At 41.0% G+C, this 23,594-nt stretch overlaps 1 protein-coding gene across 6 annotated transcripts in view; it reads left to right on the top strand.

The window, feature by feature from the left end:
• Positions 1-1,599: 1,599 nt before the first annotated feature.
• LOC124072434 (palmitoyltransferase ZDHHC14-like) overlaps positions 1,600-23,594 on the top strand; it is a 42,555-nt gene continuing 20,560 nt past the window's right edge. For 2 of the 6 annotated variants that reach the window (XM_046413870.1, XM_046413866.1), the window contains exons 1-3: positions 1,601-2,188; positions 2,811-3,105; positions 16,039-16,199. In XM_046413870.1, the coding sequence (XP_046269826.1) occupies positions 2,864-3,105; positions 16,039-16,199 (403 nt within the window). In that variant the 5' untranslated portion in view covers positions 1,601-2,188; positions 2,811-2,863. The other 4 variants (XM_046413871.1, XM_046413872.1, XM_046413869.1 and 1 more) reach the window with 4 other exon arrangements.

Genomic DNA, 23,594 nt, shown 5'->3' with positions numbered 1-23,594 from the left:
TGGCGTGAGAGCAGGGCACAAGCTGTGTGGCAACATTGCTACATGTCTGTTGTCAGTAAAATCAATGTCAATATGACTGATAGTGGCCCCACTCACTGAATGATTTACTGTTAATAGGAATGTTTGCTTTGTCATTTAATCACCTTCCTGAATCATGTTGATTCATTCACTAACTGGGCTTTCTGTTAAGGCTTCCAGGGAACATTAGTGGAGAGAATTTTTGTAGGTAAGATGCAGGAAATAAAGATCGGACAAAAGCGATCGTACCAATAAATATCCAACTGTACATTTCCAAGTGTGAACTAATACTGCGTTAAACTATATGTCTTTTTTTCTGAGGGACACCTAGAGATATTATCCTAACTCATACTGTAAGCATAAACATGACTCATCTTTCAAGTTTTTCAGGGTGGTTCCCAAACCAGCTTACCAGTACAGATTATGGATGTATTAAAGTATTTCAAGATGGCATCTATTCATTTCAGTAAAAGCTGTTCACCCAACGCAGACACCTTGTTTTGCTTCACACACTGCACATATGTATTAATGTGTCTTTCTCTGACTGTTCCATAGATATTTAATTGATGCCACACACAAAAAAGTACCTGTTTTTTGCTCTGAAAACTTTCACAAACATTAAATGGTTGAAAAACAAATAACATAAAGAATGCTAATCAACCTTGTCTGCAGTTTTAAGTTTCTCATCAAAAGTTTGCAGACATGGCTGAGATGTTACTGCAGTATCAGAGTACTCTCTGTCCTGAAATACTGTCTGACCCTGAACCATCTGTGGATCTTTACCCACACTTCCATTTGTTACTAGAGAAGACAAAATTCTTTAAAAACGGATCCTGAGGATGTAATTCCTCATTAATTTAAGACAGATGGGCCTTTTTGTTTTTAGCAAACATTAGTCAAACTGGCGTAACTAGGTGGGACACCCTCACGGCAGCTGGATTGGGGGCGCTGACCATGGACCATGACATCCCCAATTTGGATCCAGCCAGTGACCATCTGGTGCATTCACTCCCCATCTTGATCTTTCCTCTGTTCCTGTCAGCTTTTGTGAGTCAGATATGTATTGAAGGCATAAAATGTCCAAAATAATAAAGAATAATAATGTTTTTTTTAAAAAAAAAGTAAAGGATTAGTAGTGCATCTGTTGTGGAATATTTTCTGCCACCAATTTGGTGTATTAGCGAGTATTTTCCATACTTATATTTTGGGGCTGACACAAAATAAACAAAGGTGCCCATATTCACTGAAATAAAGGAACATTTTAACTGGTGCAAGGACTGACTGTGTTTTGGTAACTTTTAACAACTGTGGAGCTCAATGGCACCAGTGGACTACGCACCAAACTTTGGCTACACATCTAATGTTTGACAATTTGATCAATTCATCGACTGTTTTAGTCTTGTCATTGAATTACTCCTTGTCTTATAGACCTTACTTTTTCCTTTTGGAGTAAAAAATGATGAAGAAATGCCACAACCTTAACTTGAAGAGCTGCACTTCACCCAACTGCCACCCCAGGCCCCCTCCATGGACACGCCCCTGTTGGATAGTAGGAATCCCCTAACGGACGCCTGGAGGCCCCTGGACCACGGTTTGGGAACCCATGTATCAGCCCGTCCTTCCTTTGCGCCTCCTCAATAGTGACTTCAGCCTCGGTTGCAGGGGGAGGAGCAGGCTGGGAGGCTTTGCTCTGCTCTCATGTTGATGTTTGTTGTTTGCGAGGGTGGCAGCATCGTGTTGTGTGTTTGTGTGTGTGTATGGAGAGAAACACAGTGTGAGCGGAGGGTTGTCGACTGGCCTGCCTGCACGCTTCTTGGGGAATGTTTCAACTTTTTTTCCCGAAAACGCCGCTGAATGGTGAAGATTTCTCATCATTATTGGCCGATTATTGCTGAGAAACGTTGGGACTTATGGCCATAGGGGTCCTGCTTGGTTCGTGTTGTGCGCAAAGACTCGTACTGTCTTTCTGAGCGACGGCCAGTCAGGATGCTGGAGCTCGTCTGAGAACAGCCCATCTTTATTCCTTGTGCCAATTCAAAGTCTTTTACGCTTAAACTTCTAAAAAAAAATGCTGTTCTTCGCTTTGTCGTCGGCTCGTAACAAACCTGGATAACGGAGGAGTAGCTACGTGACAACACCCCAGCACGACGACCAGCGTTACTTTCGTTCGGTAAGGCAGCGCTTCAGCCGTCGCTTCAGCAGCCAGACTAGAAAAACACAACCGGGTTGTGAAGCCGAGGTGTATGTAATGTTATGTGGCTGACAGCGCAGCCCACTCAGAGTTATAAGCAAGATAGCCAAGTCAAACAGTGTTAGTTCTGTGGATGAAGTGAGTGGCCAGGGAGCTAGCTTTTTATTGCATAAGTTGACCAGCGTGCTAACATTAAGTCATTTTATCAACTTGCTAGCCGTGTTAGCCTCAGCGCTGTGGCACTTCAGATTCAGCTACTATAAAATGCTAACCAGGTTGCTGGCTAACAAAGGCGCTATTAACCTTACGCTTTGGTATGTGTGAGCTGCTTCTGAAGTTATTTTCTAAGTTAGCTTAGTGACATTAGATTAGCTAAACTTGCCACGCTGACCTCATTCGTAGGTTTGCAAAATTCACAGGGGTGTAGTGTTTTGAAAGGTACGTAAATGTAGTGTGAGCGCTAGCTTATGTGATAATATTAATAACAGGAAGCGTGTCTTGAGCTTTCCGCAAACTTTTTCCAACCTACACTCAGCCCAGGCATTACAAGTTGTGATCTTAGCCTGTCTTGCCAAACTGAACTGGTTCATTCTCTTCACAGAGGCACATCTGCCCCGGGATTTATTCAGCTGTGGGGATTTTAATCAGCCGTCGATGCATCTCGGGGTGTCTGAGTCCATGAGAGAGTGCGAGTACAGCCAAATCAGCACTCGCAGCTCCACACCAATGGAGACCCCTTACAAGAAAAGGACCCCAAAGAAGAGGAAGTGGGAGTCCTTCCCGGGTCGGAATAAGTTTTACTGCGATGGGAGGATAATGATGGCCAAGCAGACAGGGGTTTTCTACCTCACCCTTGTCCTAATTCTATTGACTTGTGGACTTTTCTTCACCTTTGAGTAAGTATCCTTCAAAGTTTGTTCAGTCTGTTTGTGCATCCACTTGTGCACAGTGACTTTGTGGTTTGGAGTTCATGGGTTGAGCTGTCAGAGAAAAGGTTTGGATTCAGGTCCCACTGGCATCACCGGTTTTATTGCCTATGATTTTCAGGGTGATGTCAGTACAAACTGGTTGTGGATTAGACAGGGGTGTCTCTGTAAATAGTGTAGAAGGTTTAATAGGTTGATATGTAAAATATCTTTAACATGGGAAGCGTGTTAGGACAGGTGCTGTGGTTGATGCAGAGTCCTCTGTGAAACAGTGTGGATTCATTTGTGGTATATTCATGCCATTGCATGGTGTATGCTCCTTAAAGAGAAAGGGGGGCAGGCAGCTTTCTGTTCTACATTTACTCTTCTTGTTTTGACATGTTGGTCTTGCTGTCAGGAAGTGTACCCCAGCAAGAGAGCACAGCTAAATACTGCTGACAGACATTAACTTAACTGAAGTGTCCTTGAGCAAGATATTGAATCCTGAAGAGCTGCAGGGTTCTTCTGCTGTAACTAAATTGGATTTTATGTATATTGTTTGGCAATTTGACCTTCAGTGACAGCATGATAACAGAGACCACCGAGTCTACTGTCCACTTTTTGTTTCTCATCTGTCTCAAATCCGAGAGTTTCCAAAGAACCAGATCTCTAAAGTTAAGCAAATTTAGCCTTTTCTTAATTATCACATGCCCCTGACGTCTAGACTTGTTGACATGTCACCAATGAATTATGAAGCAGACTACATGTCAGGCTGCCTGTGTGTGCCACTTGCACCCTTTTAATCCTTGAAGGAGCCCTCTGCTTTACTCCCACTGGTAGAACCTGTAATCAACAGACAGGCTGTACTTCTCCTGTCTCGTCCAGGCCTTCATCCTCACCTCACTGTGGATGTACTAAATTGGCCCACTGTGACTGAAGTGCATGATACAGCATGTAGACACACACACAAACAAACAAGTGAACACTGGAGTTTTTTCACAAGCAGCTGCATGAGTACAATGACTCTCTCGTCATTATTCCAGAGTAATCACTCTGTCATCTATCATCACAGAAACCCCATCAATTCTAGATAAGAATCCTGCACCATCATGAGATTTGTTTCTCAGTCGGACGGTCTTTATCAGGCTAAAGTGCCTCAGAGCCAGTGAAAGTTTAATAGACAGTATCTGTCTGTACTTAATGAGCTTGGAGCAACTCAAAAGACAGTAAATAGAATGGCTCTTATAAACAGAATGGTTAATTTATGTATTTGGGTGTCAAAATTGTGTCCTCAGTTAATTGAAAACATTTTCAAAGAATTTACTGTGATGTTAATATTCTGCTGGTATGTTTGGTTGTCCTAAGTTGTTGACAGATATCTAATTGTCAACAATTCTAATAATCAACAAATTATTTAAATTATTTATTAATCAAAACAAGAAACATTCTGCCTTGTCAGCTTTTCCAGTGTGAGGATTTACTGTTTTTCTTTTTTTTATAATCTTGTAAAGGCGTTTAATTTTAGGAAGTTACTTTGATCTCCTGGAAATTATGAGGGACAGTTTACAGTATTTTCTCACTAAACAATAAATCAATTAATTGAAAACTAACTGGCAGATTGATGGAAAATGAAAAGAACTTGCTTTTAGCTCAGGCTAAAAAGTTATTTAAGGGTCAGTTCAATAAATAAAATGCATGAACAAACTGATTTAGGCAGGCTTATGTCCCATTCCAAACCACTGGCAGTTTTTCTTATTTCTGTAAGTAACACAGAGGCAACGCTACACATCTATCAGCTGTGACCTCTGGACCACTTCATCTTTCAATACATTGTCACCTCAACAGAGATACTGACATAACCCATGACCAAAGGGCAGACTGCTTGAGAGAGGGCATTGCAGACTAAAACGTCAGACCCATTTTACTGTGGAAGAGTGAATAAAATCACTGAAATGGGAGTGAAACCTATTGCAGTGTCCATTTGAACCTGGATGTTCCCCAGCACCCACAAGGAGGATGCCAGATGCTTCCTGATGATACCCCCAACCCCCAATAGCTTCATTTCCTACACCGTGACCAGGCATTGGGTCTGGGCCCAGCGTACTGTCCTCTGTTTGTTGTGACTACAGGGAACATTTTTCAGGAATGCTATGCAACCACAAAGCCACTTTTCAGCTTAGCACTGTCCTCCCTGATCCACCGTCCATACCCCCAGGCTGTCCGAGTCCTCCTGGCTCCCCTCTCTCACACTGTCTGCCCCACCCCTACTCTCTTCAGCTGAAAGGAGACATTTATAGGACAGGGCGTTAGTCAGCAGACCTGCACACAGCCTTCTGTTGTCATTAACTGTAATGTGTTTCGATTAGATGTGTTTTTCTAGCCCTACTCTGCCAGTTGTCAGAACGGTGGAGATCCGCTCCTCATTCAGTCTGTAAGGCCCTCTCCAGTCTTTGGAAGTGCCTCAGCAGCTTGTTATGGTGTTTTCAAATGAGGCTGGCGCCTGGTTCATATCTGTTTTAATGATGATGTGCTGATTTGCAGAGTCCAGAAAGAGTCAACAGATGGCAAGTGTTTTAGGATGGACACATGCACAGAATGATTCCTGTGAGATCTTATGCGCCTCCATATTTTTGTAACTTTTTTTGTCCATCTGAGGAGTCCACAGCTATTCACAATAAACCCTGTTGGTGACCAGCAGACTTTGGTCTGTTTATTATTCTGTTGCTGCCTGCCCCCCAGATGTCCACGTGTGCTGTTGTTGCACATGTTGCCTTCTCTCCCTCATGCCTTATAAAAATTCACTCTAACAGATGTCTGAAGTGTTGTTCTGTTGCGCTGTTTTATTTGATGTGAAAATTGATCTCAAAACCCACAGAGTTTGACAGAGAGAAACACTTTGGGGTTTTATTTTTTTGTTTTGTTTTGTTTTGTTTTGTTGAGATGCAATGCACTAGTCATCACAACTGGGCTGTTACACTAAGCAGTAAATAGTGGCACCATGTGTTGATTATTAAAGAATTTTTTATGTTGCTGAAATGAAATTACTGCATTAATATGACACTTTTGAGCAAAGCACTTTACAAATTGCCTGTTATTCACACACCCGCTCACACACTGATGGCAGCTAGATGCTGACCTGACCTTCAGGAGCACTCTTGAGTTTAAATGTCTTTCCCAAGAACACTTTGATGTGGTAGGTGAAAATCGAGCTGTTCACATTAGTTGACATGTTTCACCTTCTCAGCCACAGCCACATCCTGTTTTTTTTAAAAAAAATTATTAGTCAGTTCAAAGCAAATTAGCAACTACTGTAACATTCTTTATTAAGCAAAGAAGTCAGACAGTCTCTCAAATATGAGGACTTGCTAGTTTTCTTTGTCATATAGCGCTGGGCTTGTTTTTGCTATGAATATTTGCTCAGTCTACAGTAAACTTGACAGTCAGCATGGATAGGAAACTGTAATCAAGGCAACAAGCCAACCGTTAAGCCACTAGTGATGTTGATGTTATAGCAATAATGGATTTAACTGAGTTAGGAATTTGATTGATTGCGAATTTGTTAACTCTCAGCACACAAAGGTGGCATTGCGGTATTTGCTCACTGCTTGCATGGTTCTACCCATTTTGGGGTTGTCATTGGCCAGGTTTATTACTAATTTCTGTACATATGTGTTAACTGAGCCCCGTGTACTCCATGTAACTGTTGAGTATTTCTCATCCAACAGAAGCGGTACTGTAAAGAATAATTATTACCTTGATGACATGTTAGATGTTATTGTGCACCCACAAGGCACAGTCGCCTGCAGCTTGTCTTTGTTGCAGAAATATATCTGGGAAAACTTAACTGCAGATGTGCAATCTTGTGATGAAACAGTGATTTGATTGCACAAATTTACAAGGTCTCAAGAAATGCTCATATTGTTTGATTACAAACCTCAAAAGCTCAAGTCTGTTGTCAGGCGACTGCAGGCTACAGCCCGTTTCAGTGACACCGCAGAGGGTTAGGCTTTGATTTAAGTGTCCTGTACGTTTAGTCTCATTTAATTTATGTCTTTCAGTAAAGCCTTTAACCGTTTTATTTATGGTACTTGTGAGCAGTACTCTGCCTGCTCCTTGACAGACTTACTTCAGCTCTGGACTCTGCACATAGCACAGCAAGAATGCTCAGAAATCACGTTTATGTCTTCACTTTTCAAATATTACTGCAATTTATTGCAAAATAACAAAGGTGGGAGTTGCAACAAAGGTTTTGAAAATCCACTGCTAAGTCAGCCATTTTTGGCGAGACTAATTATGACGAAACTCTCTGTGTGGCCTGCTTTTTGACTGTTGGAGAGAGTGACTGTCCGAAAACCTGGTTTGCTTCAGAAACATTTGAGTCGCTTTGGCTGGTGTTTAGCGAGTGTTTCTGTCATGAATGCCATCAAATTGTTTTAGCTTGTAAACAAGGCAGATATGTTCCTAGTTTAAAGAGAACAATATGCAAATTTCCAACTTCTTAGCATTCCCACGTTTGTTTTAAGTTTAACAAACTCCTTGTGTACTCTGTTTTGCCTCACTGCAACCTGAGCAGGTATGGCTCATAGACGATTGACAGTTGGTATTCGCACAAAAGAACTTGATCAGGTCATCTCCAAAAGCATGACTGAATAAATAAATAAAACAGACCTTGCAAGGAAAATAGTAAAACATCATATAAAAATCTCATTTTAAATGTACAGGAAAGCCAAAAATGATGATCTCACTGTGGTCTGTTATAGACATGAACAAAACACTATAAAGGTCTTGTGTCTTCCAGCCTTCGTGTACATCAATCTTTCAACAATTGTTAAGTAAATCATCGCACAAATGGCTGTCTAGTCTTGTGATAAATCTTACAGTACTTCCTCTTCACTAGCAGGTAATCCTCATAGCTCAGATGCTTTGGATATTATTAAAAGAAACCCATCCCTGCGATTGACTGGTGACCAGTCAAGGATGAACCCCACCTTTTGGCCGTAGTTAGCTGGGAAAGGCTGCCCCCCCAACCCCCAACCCTGACTGATGAGCAGTATAGAAAATGAATGGATGAATGAATGAATAAAAGAAACCTGCTCAGATATTGTAATGGCACAGTATCATTCACAGGGACATGGTCATGTTTGTCCACAGGTTTTATATAGCGTCCCATTTAGAACACTATGGATGGACAAGTAGACCGAGGTCAACTTCTTTGTCAGTGGTCTTCGGTCATTTCTTCCTGTGAATAGAAAGAAACCTCTAATTTACGAGCATCCCAGGAATTGTATTTCTGCTTCATTCAGATGATACAAAAAGCCCTCAAGACCCCTTAGTAAACATGCCCTCTTTTGGCTGTTTTGTTGTTGCAAACTGAATGAAATCAAATCAGTGAAATGGTGACTTTCTTTCTTCAACAATGTTAATTTTGCAAAAAACAACAGTCAATGTGTTTGCTGCATGCTGAGGCAAAATAGTAAGTCAGCTTTCACAGTGTCATAAGGCAATCTGTTGTGAAAGAGGTTTTGTCTGCAACATTTGAACAGTCACACCCATGGTATACGTGGTTTCACCAGACAATAAAAGCATTCCTCTCAAGTCAAGTTGTCAAATATGAATTTAGTCTGCCATTCCTTGTTTGGTCCCGCTGGCTTCCACTTCAATGAATGGAAGCAAATTACAATTGTAGCACAACATGAGAGCATGTAATCCTTCAAGATGTTCCTTTCTCAGGTGGATAAACAAGGAGACAACAGACACCTTATACTTATAGACTATTAACTCATGTATACTCATCAGCTACCCAGATACAGGTCACTGGTAATGTGATTATGTGTTGGATATGACTTTAATTCCTTGTAGGACATTTTATTTGTTTTGTTGTGCAATCACAAGGCAGATCTGTCACCCAGTCTCACCGAAACCAGAAATAATGTCCAGCTGCTTACTTGTTGCAGTGCAAGTCGTCTCCTCGACTAGCTGTTTAGCTCCAAGCGTTCAGTCGACCTATAGCACCCTCTGTTAGTCACACAGCTATCCTGTGTTAGCTCAGCCACTTTGTGTGCCAGTCGAAATTGAGTTCATGGTACATGTTGGATTTGGAGATTTCTCAGATGCATACATGACCACTGCAGTCCTCTGAGACTGTGCTGTGCACTAGTGGCATCTGTGTGAAATGTGGCAGGAAGTCATGCTTCCGTGAAGCGATCTTGGCAAAAACGGTAACCATTTGCAAAAACATGTCATGTTCAGTTGTTTCAATGACAAATGACTTGGCCTACAGCTAAGAGGAGGTTCATGTTCTGCCCTTGTCTGCCGTCAAAAGTAATCAAAACGCAATAAAAGGCAAAGCTGACAAAGCCTTATATCCATGTAGCCCACATGAGTAATGAGACCTTAGAGTGAGTGTCCATAAAGCCAAGTGCTTCAAATGCATTTTAACACAATGTTAACCACATTTTAAACACACCTGTGTATTTAACACTGCGTCACTGTGAGTAATATCTAAAACTAAATATCTTCTCAAGAAAGTACCGTTACTGGTAGTTGTAGGCCCAGATGCTGAGTGTGTTTTGGAGATGTTTTGTGCACGACAGGATATTGATTCCCTTCAAAGCTGTATGGGTGAAGAAGAAAGTGAACGAGGATACAGTTTATCTCAGGTGACACTGAAAGGACAGCCCGTGAACAGTTCTGTGTGAAGCTCGCTTCACATGGTCACATCAAGCAGAGATGAAAGTTTCTCCCTCCCCCCCCCCCCCAAGCTTAACTCCCAGCTGAGTTTTGAAAAACTGGTTGGCATTATAAGAGGATTTAGTGGGAAATGTGATAATGGTAATCTGGATTGGATTATTGCTGAGATTAGCGCACCCTTTGGGAGGCAAATGAGTAGAAAAACCTCGGCAGACCCTGTTGAGACAGAAAGATTTTCTTTGGTATTTTCTGCCAGTAATGGACATGTCTCATTATGACATTTTCTGGAAAACAACTACAATACCAGAATTTAGCAGAGTGACGGCTTTTATGTTGAGTTCTAATTATGTTCTTTAGTCTAATTGCCATGATATGTGCTGATAAACATGTAAGAGCAGTTAGAGGATTGTGTCATGAATGAGCATCTTCTTTGGGAAAATGTCCAGCATTTTCTGCCATTTGTGTTAGATTAGAAAATGCGATTTGTTTTTTTTTTATCAACATCAAATAGTATTTTGTTGGGACTCATTTCCCTCCTCTGCTTGTTAAGCGAGAAGTCTTAAGCTCGTTGTTCTATGCAAAAAGACTAAACCTGTTTTTATCTCATTTTGCATGGATTAACCTGTTTTAAACTGGTTAAATTTCTTAATTTTCCCAATATAATATCTTTGTTTAAATTGGCTACTTGGCCTTGCCTTTGTTTCTTTGTTTGTTAAAAATGTATTTTTCAAATGTTCATTATTTGATCTAATCTTAGCCGTTTCAAATTTAACATCAGTAAATGTGAATGGCCGTCATAGAAACTGGCTTATGCATTCTTGTTGTATAAGAGCATGTGGTATTTGAGTCAACAAATACACATGGAACATAAACACTTGTTCATGTGAGTGAGGAATATACTCCCAAGCTTGGAGGAAGCGGTCCACACATGCACAGATGTATTCTGTAGCATAGTGGCGGTATGTGAATGCCTGCTTAGAGCCTACACGAACAACCACTGATGATGAAATTTACATCACAACAGTCGCAGATGCAGAAAGTTCACCATAAAGAATTTGCACTTTATCTTAACAGGGATATTCTCTTCTGTTTTTAATTCCAATTTTCTTTGTGCATAATAAAATACATGTAAAACAAGGTCAAGTGCATCAGTGCCATGTTGGGATGTGTAGCTTCCTCTTGGCTTCTGTACTCCAATGTCAGCTTCTCTGCAGACAAGCAAAGGAATAAAGCAATGATCAGTCCTAGTTTAAATACAAAGCAAATATTAGATTTTTCATATGTCAGCAAAATGTGTTGTGCTGCTGCTTATTGCTTTCTGAGTGCTTGTAACTATCCTCTGATTAACATCATTACTCTTCGTGCTTCTCTTTGCTCCACAGTGACATGCACCAATATCTCTTTTAGATGCGTTAACTATGTATCATTAAGCTGTTTGCTGCAGGAATTTGCTATCATAGTTTTATTGCGCAGCCTTCAGGAGTCAGTAATTCACAAAGACTTTGGCAGTCATGCTGTACACCTCGAATGAGTACCTTTTGGTCAGTAATTACCACAAGCTCTCAGAAAGCAGTCAGACTCAGACCTTTACAGTCATTGTTAGTACACTTGACTTGTGCCAAACATAACTTCAGTTTCAAATGAGCACTAAGGCTATATTTGTTAGCCTCCAGGGATTTTAGTCATTTGGAAAAGGGTTTGGATAATCAGTCCAAGATTAGTTTATTTTTGATGTGAATGTTTCGTTAACTTATTTTACATGGTCCCACTGAGTGTAACCAGTGACATATGTGCCTGCCCAGAGTTCTCTGTTGTGATCTGTACTTTGGCTGCATGGGATGTAGTGTGCCAGGCTGAAGAGTTTAAATGTCTGTGTTGTTAATTTATTGACTATTAGGCCTATTGTCTGCAGTCATCCATAGCTCATATTTGACTTACAAAGATTTGTTGTTTTAGGCGTCTCTCCTCTCACTGTTGAATGAGCAGGAATGACAGTATATCTTCTTCCACATTAGCAGGGTTGACCCCTTAATAATTTTTTTGCCTTGAACGTTTGCTCAGTCCTAATGCTCATGTTGAGAGGAGAGTACATCCAGTCCGATGCCCCAGCCTATATATGTACTCTCCTGGAGAATGAAAACCAAGAAAACTGCCAGCAGCCAGTAATGCTGTCTGTCTTGGCACTTTTTCTGGATCAAATTCAACAACACGTCAGTCCTCATCAACCAAATGGTTTGTTGAGACATTTAAAAGGATTGTAATGACTGTCATCTTGCTGTCTCTGTCTTGTTGAATGTTTTTTTTTCTTTTTCCTTTTTTTTTTTCATTTCATGGAGACTTCAGCTCACTCATGTGGCTGTTTCCAGGGTAACCACAATCCCTTTCGAAATTTACCACGTCTGACATTGGATACTGTCCGTCTCCATGGCAACCACCCCCCTAAAGTCCCAGTTAAATGTAAGATTTGGTATCAAACTAAAAGGGGAATAAAGATTTAACTTCAGAAATGTCGAGTTTCTGCTCTTTACCGCCATTAACAGAAAAAAGAGTTGCTAGAATTGCCCATCACCACTCATGTTCAGTCACTGATAAAAATTGATTTCAGGGACATTGTCTTCAGAGGGATCTTATACCAGGCAAGATGTTGCTTACCTGCAGCTCGTCCACGTATCTCTGTTGATCCATTTAAAAGAGGCAGGCTTGATGTTACACCTATCCTCCCTCTCTAATGGTTTCAGTGTTTAATCTCTGTCCATTTCTACCAACCTGTCACTTTCTTTCACACGCGACTGCCTTTTCATTATGTGCCTGATGTCCGACACATTGAGACACAGTTTCTGAGGCGGCGGTTTGTGCTGTTCTCTCAGCCATTTTCATCGTTTCTCACCAGATGACAAGGTTTGAAATATAATGTTTTCATCAAAGAGGGCACAGATCTGTATAACTTAGCCAACCCTACAGAAAGAGTCAACACACAGTGCATTCAAGTGATTCTCTGGATTTGTAGTTTTAAATGACCTTTGTGGATATTGGACGTTTCAGTTGGGGTCTTGATATTCTCATTGATCACTTCAAAAGCACTCAAATCTTGACTTTGGGTTAACTGTTACAAATGTAACACCCTCACTGAAGGTCTGCCAAGCTTTTTACACATGTAGTGATTTCACATTAACAGCTCTTAATTGGAGGATTCATTATGTGATGTATGAGCAGTCAGTCCAAACAGAGGACAGATTGAATGGGTCGATGAAAAGATGTCAGGTAATGATATCAGACTTTGAAATTTTCTGCTTTCCTGGGGCAGATGCAGACAGACATGCTGTTGACCGTACCCTTCAAGTGCTCTCAGACACCTGACTTGTACATAGTGGTTGTTAGGAACACTTAGAAAGGTGTGTTTTTTCCCCAAGAGGAGGGATATGGGTTTTTCTTTGGAGGGGGGGGGGGTTGTTTTGCGTTTGCCACTTTTTCAATAAATTACTCTTGTGATTCTGCTGTTTCTCTTTTTGTGAAAGGTCCACCACTGTTTCTCTTCCTGTCCTTTCACTTTTGTAGAACAACAAGAGGAGTAGTAATTCTTTATATTAAGAATATTTTTGTGTTGAAGTCAACGCTGACTGGTTATGGTCTCTTTTCCCCCAGAGTTTTCAGGACCTTTGCTCTAATACAAAATCATCACCATCCCAGAAGGGAAATTCTACAGGCTTTAATGTGGATATTTGTCTTTAACTAATGGCTAACAGCAGTATGGGTTGTGTTTGCCATGTGATGATGATGTTACATTTTTCATGCACATAGCCCTCCAGACAGGAAACGAAGAACTGAGCTCTTTCCCTGCACGACTTAAGTGGTCATCTTTTTTTTTTCAGAGAGGAATTGTCCTCTCTGCTCTGCCTAAACGGTCAGCAATCTGCTGGCTTTCTTTCTAGCAGCTGAAGCAAACTTGTCTTTCTGTAAACACATGTTTTCTTAGCAGTAGCGTATAGCTTCAGATCTCTCAAATGTCTAAATGTGTGGGTGTCTCTGGGTGCAGGCAAAAGGAGTCTACTAAGCTAGCTGAAAATCAGCAAAGTTTAGCTTTAGAACATGTTTTCAGTAATCCATCACATGAACCGTAGAGCTACTGAACACATATGTTGAACACCGCTGAAGACTATTTTTTATTTGTTTGTATGACCTGCATTATCAAATCATTACTCTAACATAAATTTACATAGCCCAACACTCTGCTGCATGGCATTTCAACCCAATGGATACATCTAGCTGGTACATACATTGTTTTCAGTCAAAGTATTTGATGGGCAGAAGCAGCAGAACGGCATTCTCTTTGAATGACGACAGCCAGATATGGAAGAACACAGACAGAAACTTGGTCTGCCTTAGCCAGAGATGGTAATGTGCCCTGCATGAGGCGCCTCCACCCAACCCACCTCAGAAGACTGAGGCTGTGGAAGAATCACAAGGCACTGAAGGCTGTAAAATGAATGCCCTGTTAGCAAGTGTTTAACATGAGTCATTTATACTGTATAGTGACACAGCTGGTGTGCAGTACAATGACCTTGGGGAACTCCAAGCAAGTTTTTAACTGGAGAAATATTTGTGCTGCACAGTGTTGTCCTGCCTGCAGCCCCCTGCTGATGTCCCAGACAACCCAGTGTTTTTTGCTTAGTTCAGTCTAACTCCAGATGTGGAGTAACAGCAGGACTGGCCAGCGTCCACTCAGATTGGGTAATGGGGTGAGTTGTAGACAGCGTGTTTTCCAAAGCTTAAACGTTCTTCAGCAACTGGCATACTTTTCATTAACAAGTTCACTAACACATTCGGTATTGTTGGCTCACATTTTCCCGTGGCTGAAAGACATTTATGTTCTGCAGTTCAGTTGAACGCACGGCGCATGTGCAGGTGATACTAGAACCCCAATTAGAGCAGATCAGCAAATTTAAACAAATGCTGCGGATCCATATTTGCATCCCCCCACCTGCTATCATTGATGGAGCCAAGCATGACGAGCCTAAATATAGTTTGGCTTGGTGTAGCTGAATAACTGTTGTTGGCACGGATGAGCGGATGTAACTGCCCTCCTAAGGTGTTACCATCTGAAGGCTGATGAGGTGGTTTGATAGGTCACTGATGAACTTTATTCTGCTATCATACATGTAAAAAACTTGTAGTGACATTTAAAGCTTTACAGTTTGACTTTTTTTTTTTAATTTGCATTTGCAGCAAAAATGCAGTTAGAAAAACAGTGTGGTTGAATAGCATAAGCACAGTGGTTTACCACTATCTGTTGCTCTTTCACTGCCATGGTTTTGAAATGACGGTAAATAAGAGTCTAATGTACGGCTTGAATGTTTATAATCCCTGTTGGGGATATACTTTCCATCACTGGGTATTCTAAATTTTGACACTAAGATTTTAATTTTTACTGTAAATATATCTGTTGCAAATACCCATTATCGGTCTCTTTGATCATAATTGTTATAGGCCCTATGCTTGACCTTCTGAACAGCCCCACCTGTTCACCTTTATCCTCCTCCTTACAACAAATGATGCTCGTCCTGTAAGAGTCAGTAATGCAACATAGACTAACTAATCATCTGTTCTGCACCTTTTTAGAATTATTTTACATTTGCTCTAAAATCTGTTTTAATGAAAGCCTTATATAAATACTAACATTATTGTAAACCCTGGCCCAACTCGCAGTACTAGTTTGCATTTCTCAACAGCATCACTCAAAATATACAGAAAGCACATGTTGATTTAATTTCTCTCGTCTTTGCTGAACCCAAACCCAGTTAAATAGACCATAAAGCATCAAACGAAACAGGATGCAGCACCCTCTGCCCCACCCCTGTGGGACTAAATGTTATTAGTGTAATAACCACCTGCACCGGTGAATGTAATGGGATTATGCTACATTCTCTCGTTAGGACAGATTACAACACGGGGGACTCACCCCTCTGTGTGTGTATGTGTGTGTGTTATATGCACTTCCTGCTCATCAAGCAACACGTCACAGGTATGACCACTTCCTAAACCTCTGTGTCAGTATTTTGCACAGGCTTGGTGTTGCTTACAAATGTTTAGGTAGAACAGGTTGTGTTCGGGCAGACACACTCCTACACCCCGGGCCTTTTGAATGTTCAGGTTTTTACTGCATCAGGCAGAGCTGTGTGTCTTGTTTGCTGTTTGCTTATTTCTTTTTCTCCCCCTCATCTCCTCTTGTCCTACCAGCTGTCCGTTCCTGGCGCGGCAGCTGACCCCATTTATCCCGGTCATAGGGGGTGTGCTCTTTATGTTTGTGATGGGGACGCTCCTGAGAACCAGCTTCAGTGACCCAGGGGTGCTGCCCAGGGCCACCCCAGATGAAGCAGCCGACCTCGAGAGGCAAATAGGTAAGACTAATTGTATTATTTTAGATATGAAAAATGGGAATGAAAATCCTTCACCATTGTCTTGTCTCACTGCATCTGCATTTTTATGCTTCTCCCCTTTTTTCTTTAATCATTTCTCTGGAAGTATTCTCTGACCCTTCGTTCAGTGATTGTGTTTTGTATCTCCACGCCCTTCCTCCCTGTCTGAATTTATAGTTGCATCTATGTTAGATACATTATTTGTCTCTGAGTCTGCATGATACTGATCCAGGTGAGCTGATGTCTGCCTTCACAACCTTATGTACACAGGGCCACATTATCTAGCTATCTAGTTTGTCTGTGTAATCACAGAAACGGGGATCAAGCCTGCACTGACTTTGAAGGCTCTGTGCGTTTAGGCGGAAATGAAGTATTCGTTGTGTATTGACCAGTTGGCCTCGATCTGTCCCTTTCACTCGCGACTTCTCCAAGGGCCCCCATCTGATGTCTTACCTGACTCATAAATTTCATCTGGATAACCTCTTAATCTAATTTGTGATGTGAAAGTTGGAACTGTGGGTGCATTAGGAACCACTTGATATGGTCTAACTGAATTACCAGCATCAGAGTGCCGATGACAGCCTGCCCTGAGTCAGAAACAGCTGAGAACGCAGTTTGTGATGTGGATTCAGTCTGTTCACATTCGGCCCCAATGCTTACATTTCATTACCCATCACAACGTAGAGAAATCAAGAATTCATTTTTGAATTAAATCCATAATTAATACAAGAAGCACAGTATCTGAGGGCAGCGTCTTGCTCATAGTTTTTTACCCAGCAAGGCATTTGTGAAGTTTAATAAAATGCCCATTCAAGACTTTTCTCTCCAGTTTCTACTGATATTTGATATGTCTCATGTATAGTTGACATGTTTTGCAGTAAGCATCAGAGTTAATTGTAAGCTTTGAAGTATTCAAAAATTTAAATGAAAGGCAGTATTTTAGAAATGTTCAGAAATTGCATGAGACCACTGTACTAGATGCTTATGTCAGCCATGCTGGATGAGTGTAGTCAGCTACATGAGTCCTCTGTCAGGCTACAAACAAAGGCTCTTTAGACTGGAATTTACGCTGGTGTCAGTTTTGTTACTTGCCAGTAAGTTACAGAAATAAATTGCCAATCTCCAAAGGTGTCCTGCTACCCTGTAGCTAAATGGATCATCACCACTTTACTCAAGGGTTTTACTTTTTAAACCTTCTTTTTAAAACCCTCTTTCAAAGTTTTGGTCCTTTTTATTCGGGATGTGAAACCTCTGATTCCCAGCGCTGGCCCTTTCCGTGCTTCAGGCCACTGGGGCCTCATTAAACAAACTCTGGACTGTCTTAATTAATCTCATTAGGAGACTTAAAAGCTTTCGGAGGGAAGGTGAAGTACAGAGAGCTTTGAGCAGTGGGCTGAAACAGCACTGTGCAAAATACCATATAATGTTGGAATGCCTTTTTTTCAGAGGATAAACAAATTAAAGGCTGAAAATATGAACAGTGTTGACCCAAATACCACACTTCCCCCCACCCCCACCATCATTTCATCCTCATTGACTTTCGTGCAGTGAATTTCAAAGCGTAGCAATTGCTGTTTCTTAACTAAAATCTCTTGATCACAGGCATCTGATTGTTGTCATGATATTGGTTCCCTGTAGCTGAGTCTGTGTGCACAGGTGGTAAAATGGTGGAATGGATTAAGTTCTTCAGTGTACAGGGCATCCCTAACACATGCATTCAGACAGATGTTAAGCAAGTACAATTGGAGTATCTAATCTGTGTGGATGTGAAAAATTGAGGTTAACCTGAAGATGATTAGCCAAACTGACCCTTGTAATCATCCATTGAATTTTGCATTGCGACTTTCTTGTTGCACATTGTCCAGCCACTTACTGTGATTGCTTGGTCACAATATTTTGGAAGCATTTGCATTCATCTTCTCTTCCAAGAAAATGTTTAGATGAATGTTAAGATGAATTAGATTAGGTTAAGTTTTTTTTAATTGTGAAATAGCTTGTAATTTGCAGTGTCCTGAAGTCTTAGTTAATCTTACATTCAGTCCCATGGTTGCCAGTAAACTAATGGGCTACTTTAGTGTCGGTGCCATTATGGGTCCCATTATCTTTCATTTGAAAGAACTCAGCTTGTAATAGCATGAGCATTTTATACACACGCACATAAAAACATAAATAAAGGTGGTGTCTCTGTTTACAACTCCCATTGCTCCTTATTTCTATTCAAACACTGATAATCCTCCGTCTCCTCTGGATCCCCTGTGCAGACCAGGGCAATGCTGTTCTGTTGTAGCCATCCCATGGCAGCTTGACGTGCAAGATATTGGTAGCACATCTGTAAGCTCTTGACCTTATCATCCAACCCCATCCCAAGCCCCAACAACAAGCCATCTCCCAATGAAAAACGCTTTTTTTCTTTTTACATCTTGCCCATACGTCTTGAATAAGTGACTAAAATGCATTTTGAGTTTAGAATAACATTTTAACACTATTTTGCTTATTTTCTGTATGTGTTTGTATGTACTTGCTTTCAAAAGTGATAATTTTTTCTCTTTCTTGCCTCCTCCTCTCTTACCCACAACAGAACACAATATAATAAGAATATAAGAAAGCAGCAGACAGGCTTAGCATGCCCAGGTAACTTGATGTAATGGTTTTTAACCACTTCAGGCTTTGTTTCCCGACATGCTCTTTTGATGTGCAGCACTTGTTCACCCCATGTCCTTTACTGTCATACATTTATTTTGAATAAAATTTTCCATACCAAACCATAATCTGTTAGATATAAGTCACGCATATTAGTTGTTGCCAGTGATAATCTGCCTATTTACTACTTTTCAGTTCTATTCTGCTTGCACACATGTATTTTGTGTATGCATGTAATAAAACGGAAATCCTCGAACACTCAGAAGACCAAGAAGTTTTGCAGTTGACCAGCAGCCTCATAAATAGATGATGAGGTTTTGAAGTCAAAGTGCTACAGACCTCAAGTTCGACACCACTCCCATTGATCTGTTGACTAAACAATGCAGGACATGATGTCTGCACAATACAAGACATCGAGCTCTCTCCTCCATGTACTTCAGGAGGGAAAGCTGATAGCTTCGCTGCCACTGTCATCATCATGAACAGATATCTCAGCTGTCTGCCAAATACTTAAGTATCTAAAAAGGAGATTAGAGTGGGTGGCATGACGACAGCATACCTCACATGTTGCTTGTTTTTTCACATGTAAAAATATATGAAACTCTCTACACTGCTCTCCTGATGTGGTAGAAATGCTGTATGCACCTGTGAGGGGTTGGGTAGAGGAAAGGTAGCATAGCTTGCTGTGTTATCCCTGCACGAAATGGAGACGAGAGCTGATTTCTGTTCAGTGTGCTGTGTTTGATGTCTATGCATGTCTGCCTGCCAGCCCAATATGTCAGGACTAGACAGGTTGGCATCAGTTCAGCCATCACATGCCAAATCCAAAAGAATCTCTGAAGCATTAATCAGAGTGAGAGATGGTCAGAGCTGCCGGTTTCCTTCCTTCCACCTAATATGGTCCAAGCTAGCTGGTGAATGGCAGGGCAGCCACACTGTGTTTTTCTTTCCAAAGCTGCCAGCCAGACTCAAGGCCAGCGGAGGAAATAGCTGTTTGGAAAGCTTAGAGCTTGTGTTGCTGGAGGAAAGATGAGCACATCAGTAGAGGATGCAATGACATTTAGGCTTTTCATGACTACAGGAGCAGTCAATCACAATGTGCTCTGAAGTACTTTATTTATTCTTTCTTTTTGTTTGCGTTTGTTTCTTTTGAGTATGTTGTCCAAACAGGTACTCAAGCATGCTAACTAAAGCCAAGGATATTTCCATCTATGTGTGGGATGAATATGATGGCATTCTAGAAGTATGATTCTTCACAGGGTATTATGCCCTCACAAAGACCTTGTTCTTAAAATGTTTGATTAATGGAATTGTTTTTGCCTTGGGGCCAGGAGTGTGACCCACCATTGTTTGTTATTAATTTTTGCCTTTGTGGTTGGCAGCCCACCAACGTTGGTGGTGTATCCTAATTCTTTCAACTTTGATAACACCTTGGAGATTTCGTAATTGTTCTGTTTGTACCAAATTTAAGCCTCACAGAAAGGACAAAAACCAAACACCCTGTTTCTTTGTTGTGGGTTGATGACACTTTCCATAAATGTGTGTCATTAAAACTATTGTGGAAGTGTCAAAATTTGTTACTGTACTTTTCATAGATTTCTCTGCTACAAGACTGTTTGTGAATTTGAAAATGAATAACTGCCAGAGGCAGTGGACTCAGCTCAGCCTCACAAACCAAACATAACAACTAGTGGTGGTCTGATCACATAAAAATGTTCTCTCTTTTAGTGCCCAAATTTTATTCCCTTATTTTTAAGAAAAGAGACTGCTAAAATTTACTTATGTCTCATCACCAGATCTCTTCTTCTCTTCTATGACTTGCAACCTGCTTTAATTACTTTGTGCTTGTCATCTTAGTTGAAATGTTTTGTTTGGACTGCTTTTGTCAGTGTCCTTGCCAGAATTCAAGTGCCCAACTCAAATACACAGCCATTCACCAGAGAGAGCAGTCCTCTAAGATGAGAGCTATCTAAATCACATTAGATACAGCTCCCTCTCCCTGTAGCAATGCGGACATGCTTTTTGATTTTTAGCACCTTGTAGGTCTGCTTGTAGCACCGACTTGAAGGCAGATGTAAGGCTGTACCACAAATAAACCAAAGCTCTTTTGATTATTTTCTGTGTTTTAAACATCACAAGATCTTCTAGGTTTTCTACTTATTTCCACTCTGGCATTTGTAGTCCTTAAATGCTGACCACCGCGCTGTTAAATGCCACTAAAGATCAAAAAGCTGGCACCATTTTAAATGAACCATCTTAGATAGTGCAGTTCACAGGGTCGTATTGATTCTGACCTCCTGTTGGCCTCCAACTTTACAAATTAAAAAAAGGTGAAATGAATCAGCTGGATTGCACCCCTGACTCGAATATGTGACTCAGAGATGCCCTTTCAGTGACTGTATATGTCACAAGTGCATACTGTTTTTGTGTAAGACCTTACTGTATGTCTGTTTGATATAGAGGGGAGGTGTTTGTCCTGTTGCTGTAAAGAATGAATACCAGGCTTTGAATGATAGTCCACTCACAATTCATGTTAGTACTTAAATCACTCCTGCAAATCACTTCCTCCCTCCTTTCCCCTCTCACTGTAGCCAGCTGCCCCAGGTCACACTTGTGTTTGACTTCATTGTTATTGGCAGAATAGAAAGTAATAGGAGTGCAGCCAGCAGAGACGGGCTCTGTTATGGAGCCACTTGACATCTCAGCTTCTACATTTGTGGATTGCTTGCACATGGACATCAGCCTATCCTCTTATTATGACTGACCAAGAGGGCATGTCGGCAAGGGAGGAAGAGATTAACAGTGTTCAGTGTCACACAGAGATGGAGAGAAATTGCTTGGAAGCAGGTATCAAAGAGGATGAGAAAGAGTTTAGATGACTAAATTAAAACAAGTCGAATGATGAGCACATGATGAACCTTGTGGTGTCTTCCTGTATTTCGCCCTTGTTTTTATTTGCCTGTGGACAATTTAAAAGGTCAGTATGTCAGGTGTTGCTTGTTTTCACCAATAGGGAGCAAAACCCCCAGCATCCATTCTGTTAATATATATAACATAGTCACAGGCATTTCCTGCAATCCACTTTTTATGTCACTTTGATCATGTGTGCTTTCAAGAATCAATGTTCACTCTTTAAAGTGCCTTATGGAAACTTAATTTGTTTTATTTGTTGGCCAGGCCCCAGGTTTACAGTGACATGGACATGAAAAAGACAGATAAAGAAATGATAGTCGGCGTGTGATCGAGCCACGGGGGACAGGAATATACAAATAGGAGTGTACAGGAATAGAGCTGTTTTATGGGAGTACAGAAGAGCAAAGACAACAAACAAACAAAACACAAACTCCTTATTGAGTCATCAGACTGGCTTGGATTGTCCCAATACACTGATCATCCACTCTCTCTTGTTCCATCCATTATGCCTTCACTATCTTTCACTCATACTCATGTCTTCTGTCCTAAAGCACTTCAGTCACTTCAGGCAGGAAAAGCTAACACCATATGCTGTTGTATATGAATTAGATTATTTAATAGAAGCTACATGTGATCAGTTCTACTTTTAGTAATTGTTTTCTACTACTCATCTGTCTCTTTGTCTTTGCCCTCCCTTCTTGTCTCCCTGTGGATCCCATAGGGCTTTGTTGTTTGTTTCACTCTGCTGCCATATTATAGACTTGCCCAGTATCTGGCTATCCCTATGCTGTCACTCAGACAGATATTACATTTCTGTAACAAGGATGTTGAACTGATCCCCCTCATGGTTTTGGCCAAGGACATTGTCAGTTCTGCACAGAGTGACACAAATCTGAAGCAGAGGACATGTAGCTCAAGATACAGTTCAGAGATGTTGAGCATTTTCGTTGAAACAAATTAGCATAGAGTAAGTGGGTAGATCTGCATGGTATTTCGCAACATTTCTAAATTATGTCAGGATGGACTTTCCATTTCATTGTTTACTCCTTGCTCTACATATTTTCCCCTGAATGTGACTTACGTTCAGGCTATACATTTGACTCAACAGACACAGCCACAAAATCAGATCGAGTTGCATATTTAAATGCTGTTGTGCTGCTCAACAGCAACAGTGAAGCAGCACATCAGTAGAAGAAAATTTAAAACAGAACAGTGTTTTGCACACATTGACAGCCCATACTAATGTGGTTGTATTGTGTTGTGGCCACATCAAAAATGATGCTCAGCAACAAGCCAAATTAAAAACAGCTTGGCAATCAGAACCAACCAGAAATCCCATAGTCCTCTGAAGAGCCACTGGCACGTCTATTTAAATGGCACCCAGTAATATTTGCATGGCACAAAATCATCAGAATCAAAAGCCCTCCGATTCTGTTTTTTCCCTGTGCCATTCTGCTTCGCAAGTAGTCTTTGAATAACATGAAGACGTTTCACTGTGCTGTTTCAACTGTGTGATGTGTGCTACTCTTCTTGGCTTGCCTCAGATCAAGGCCATACAGGATATTCCTCTGCAGTGAATATCCAGAGCCAAAGCTGAAAGTTACTCAGCACCAGATTATCTTCCTCATTTGTAATGATCTTATTTTAATGTCAAGAAGTGAATAAGCAGGTTGAACCTGAGCAGAGAATGAACTGACTTGGCAGACAGAATTGTGCTATGCTTTTATTTATCTGTAACATTTACATACATTTCTTTACCACCCTCCTTCGTGCCTGGTTCCCGTCAACAGCAGGGTAACAAACACACAATATAACATAAGCCAC

Source organism: Scatophagus argus, chromosome 15, assembly GCF_020382885.2.
Source record: "Scatophagus argus isolate fScaArg1 chromosome 15, fScaArg1.pri, whole genome shotgun sequence".
NCBI lineage: Eukaryota > Metazoa > Chordata > Actinopteri > Scatophagidae > Scatophagus > Scatophagus argus.
The sequence above is the reverse complement of the archived record's forward strand: the minus strand, read 5'-3'. Positions and strand labels throughout refer to the sequence as shown.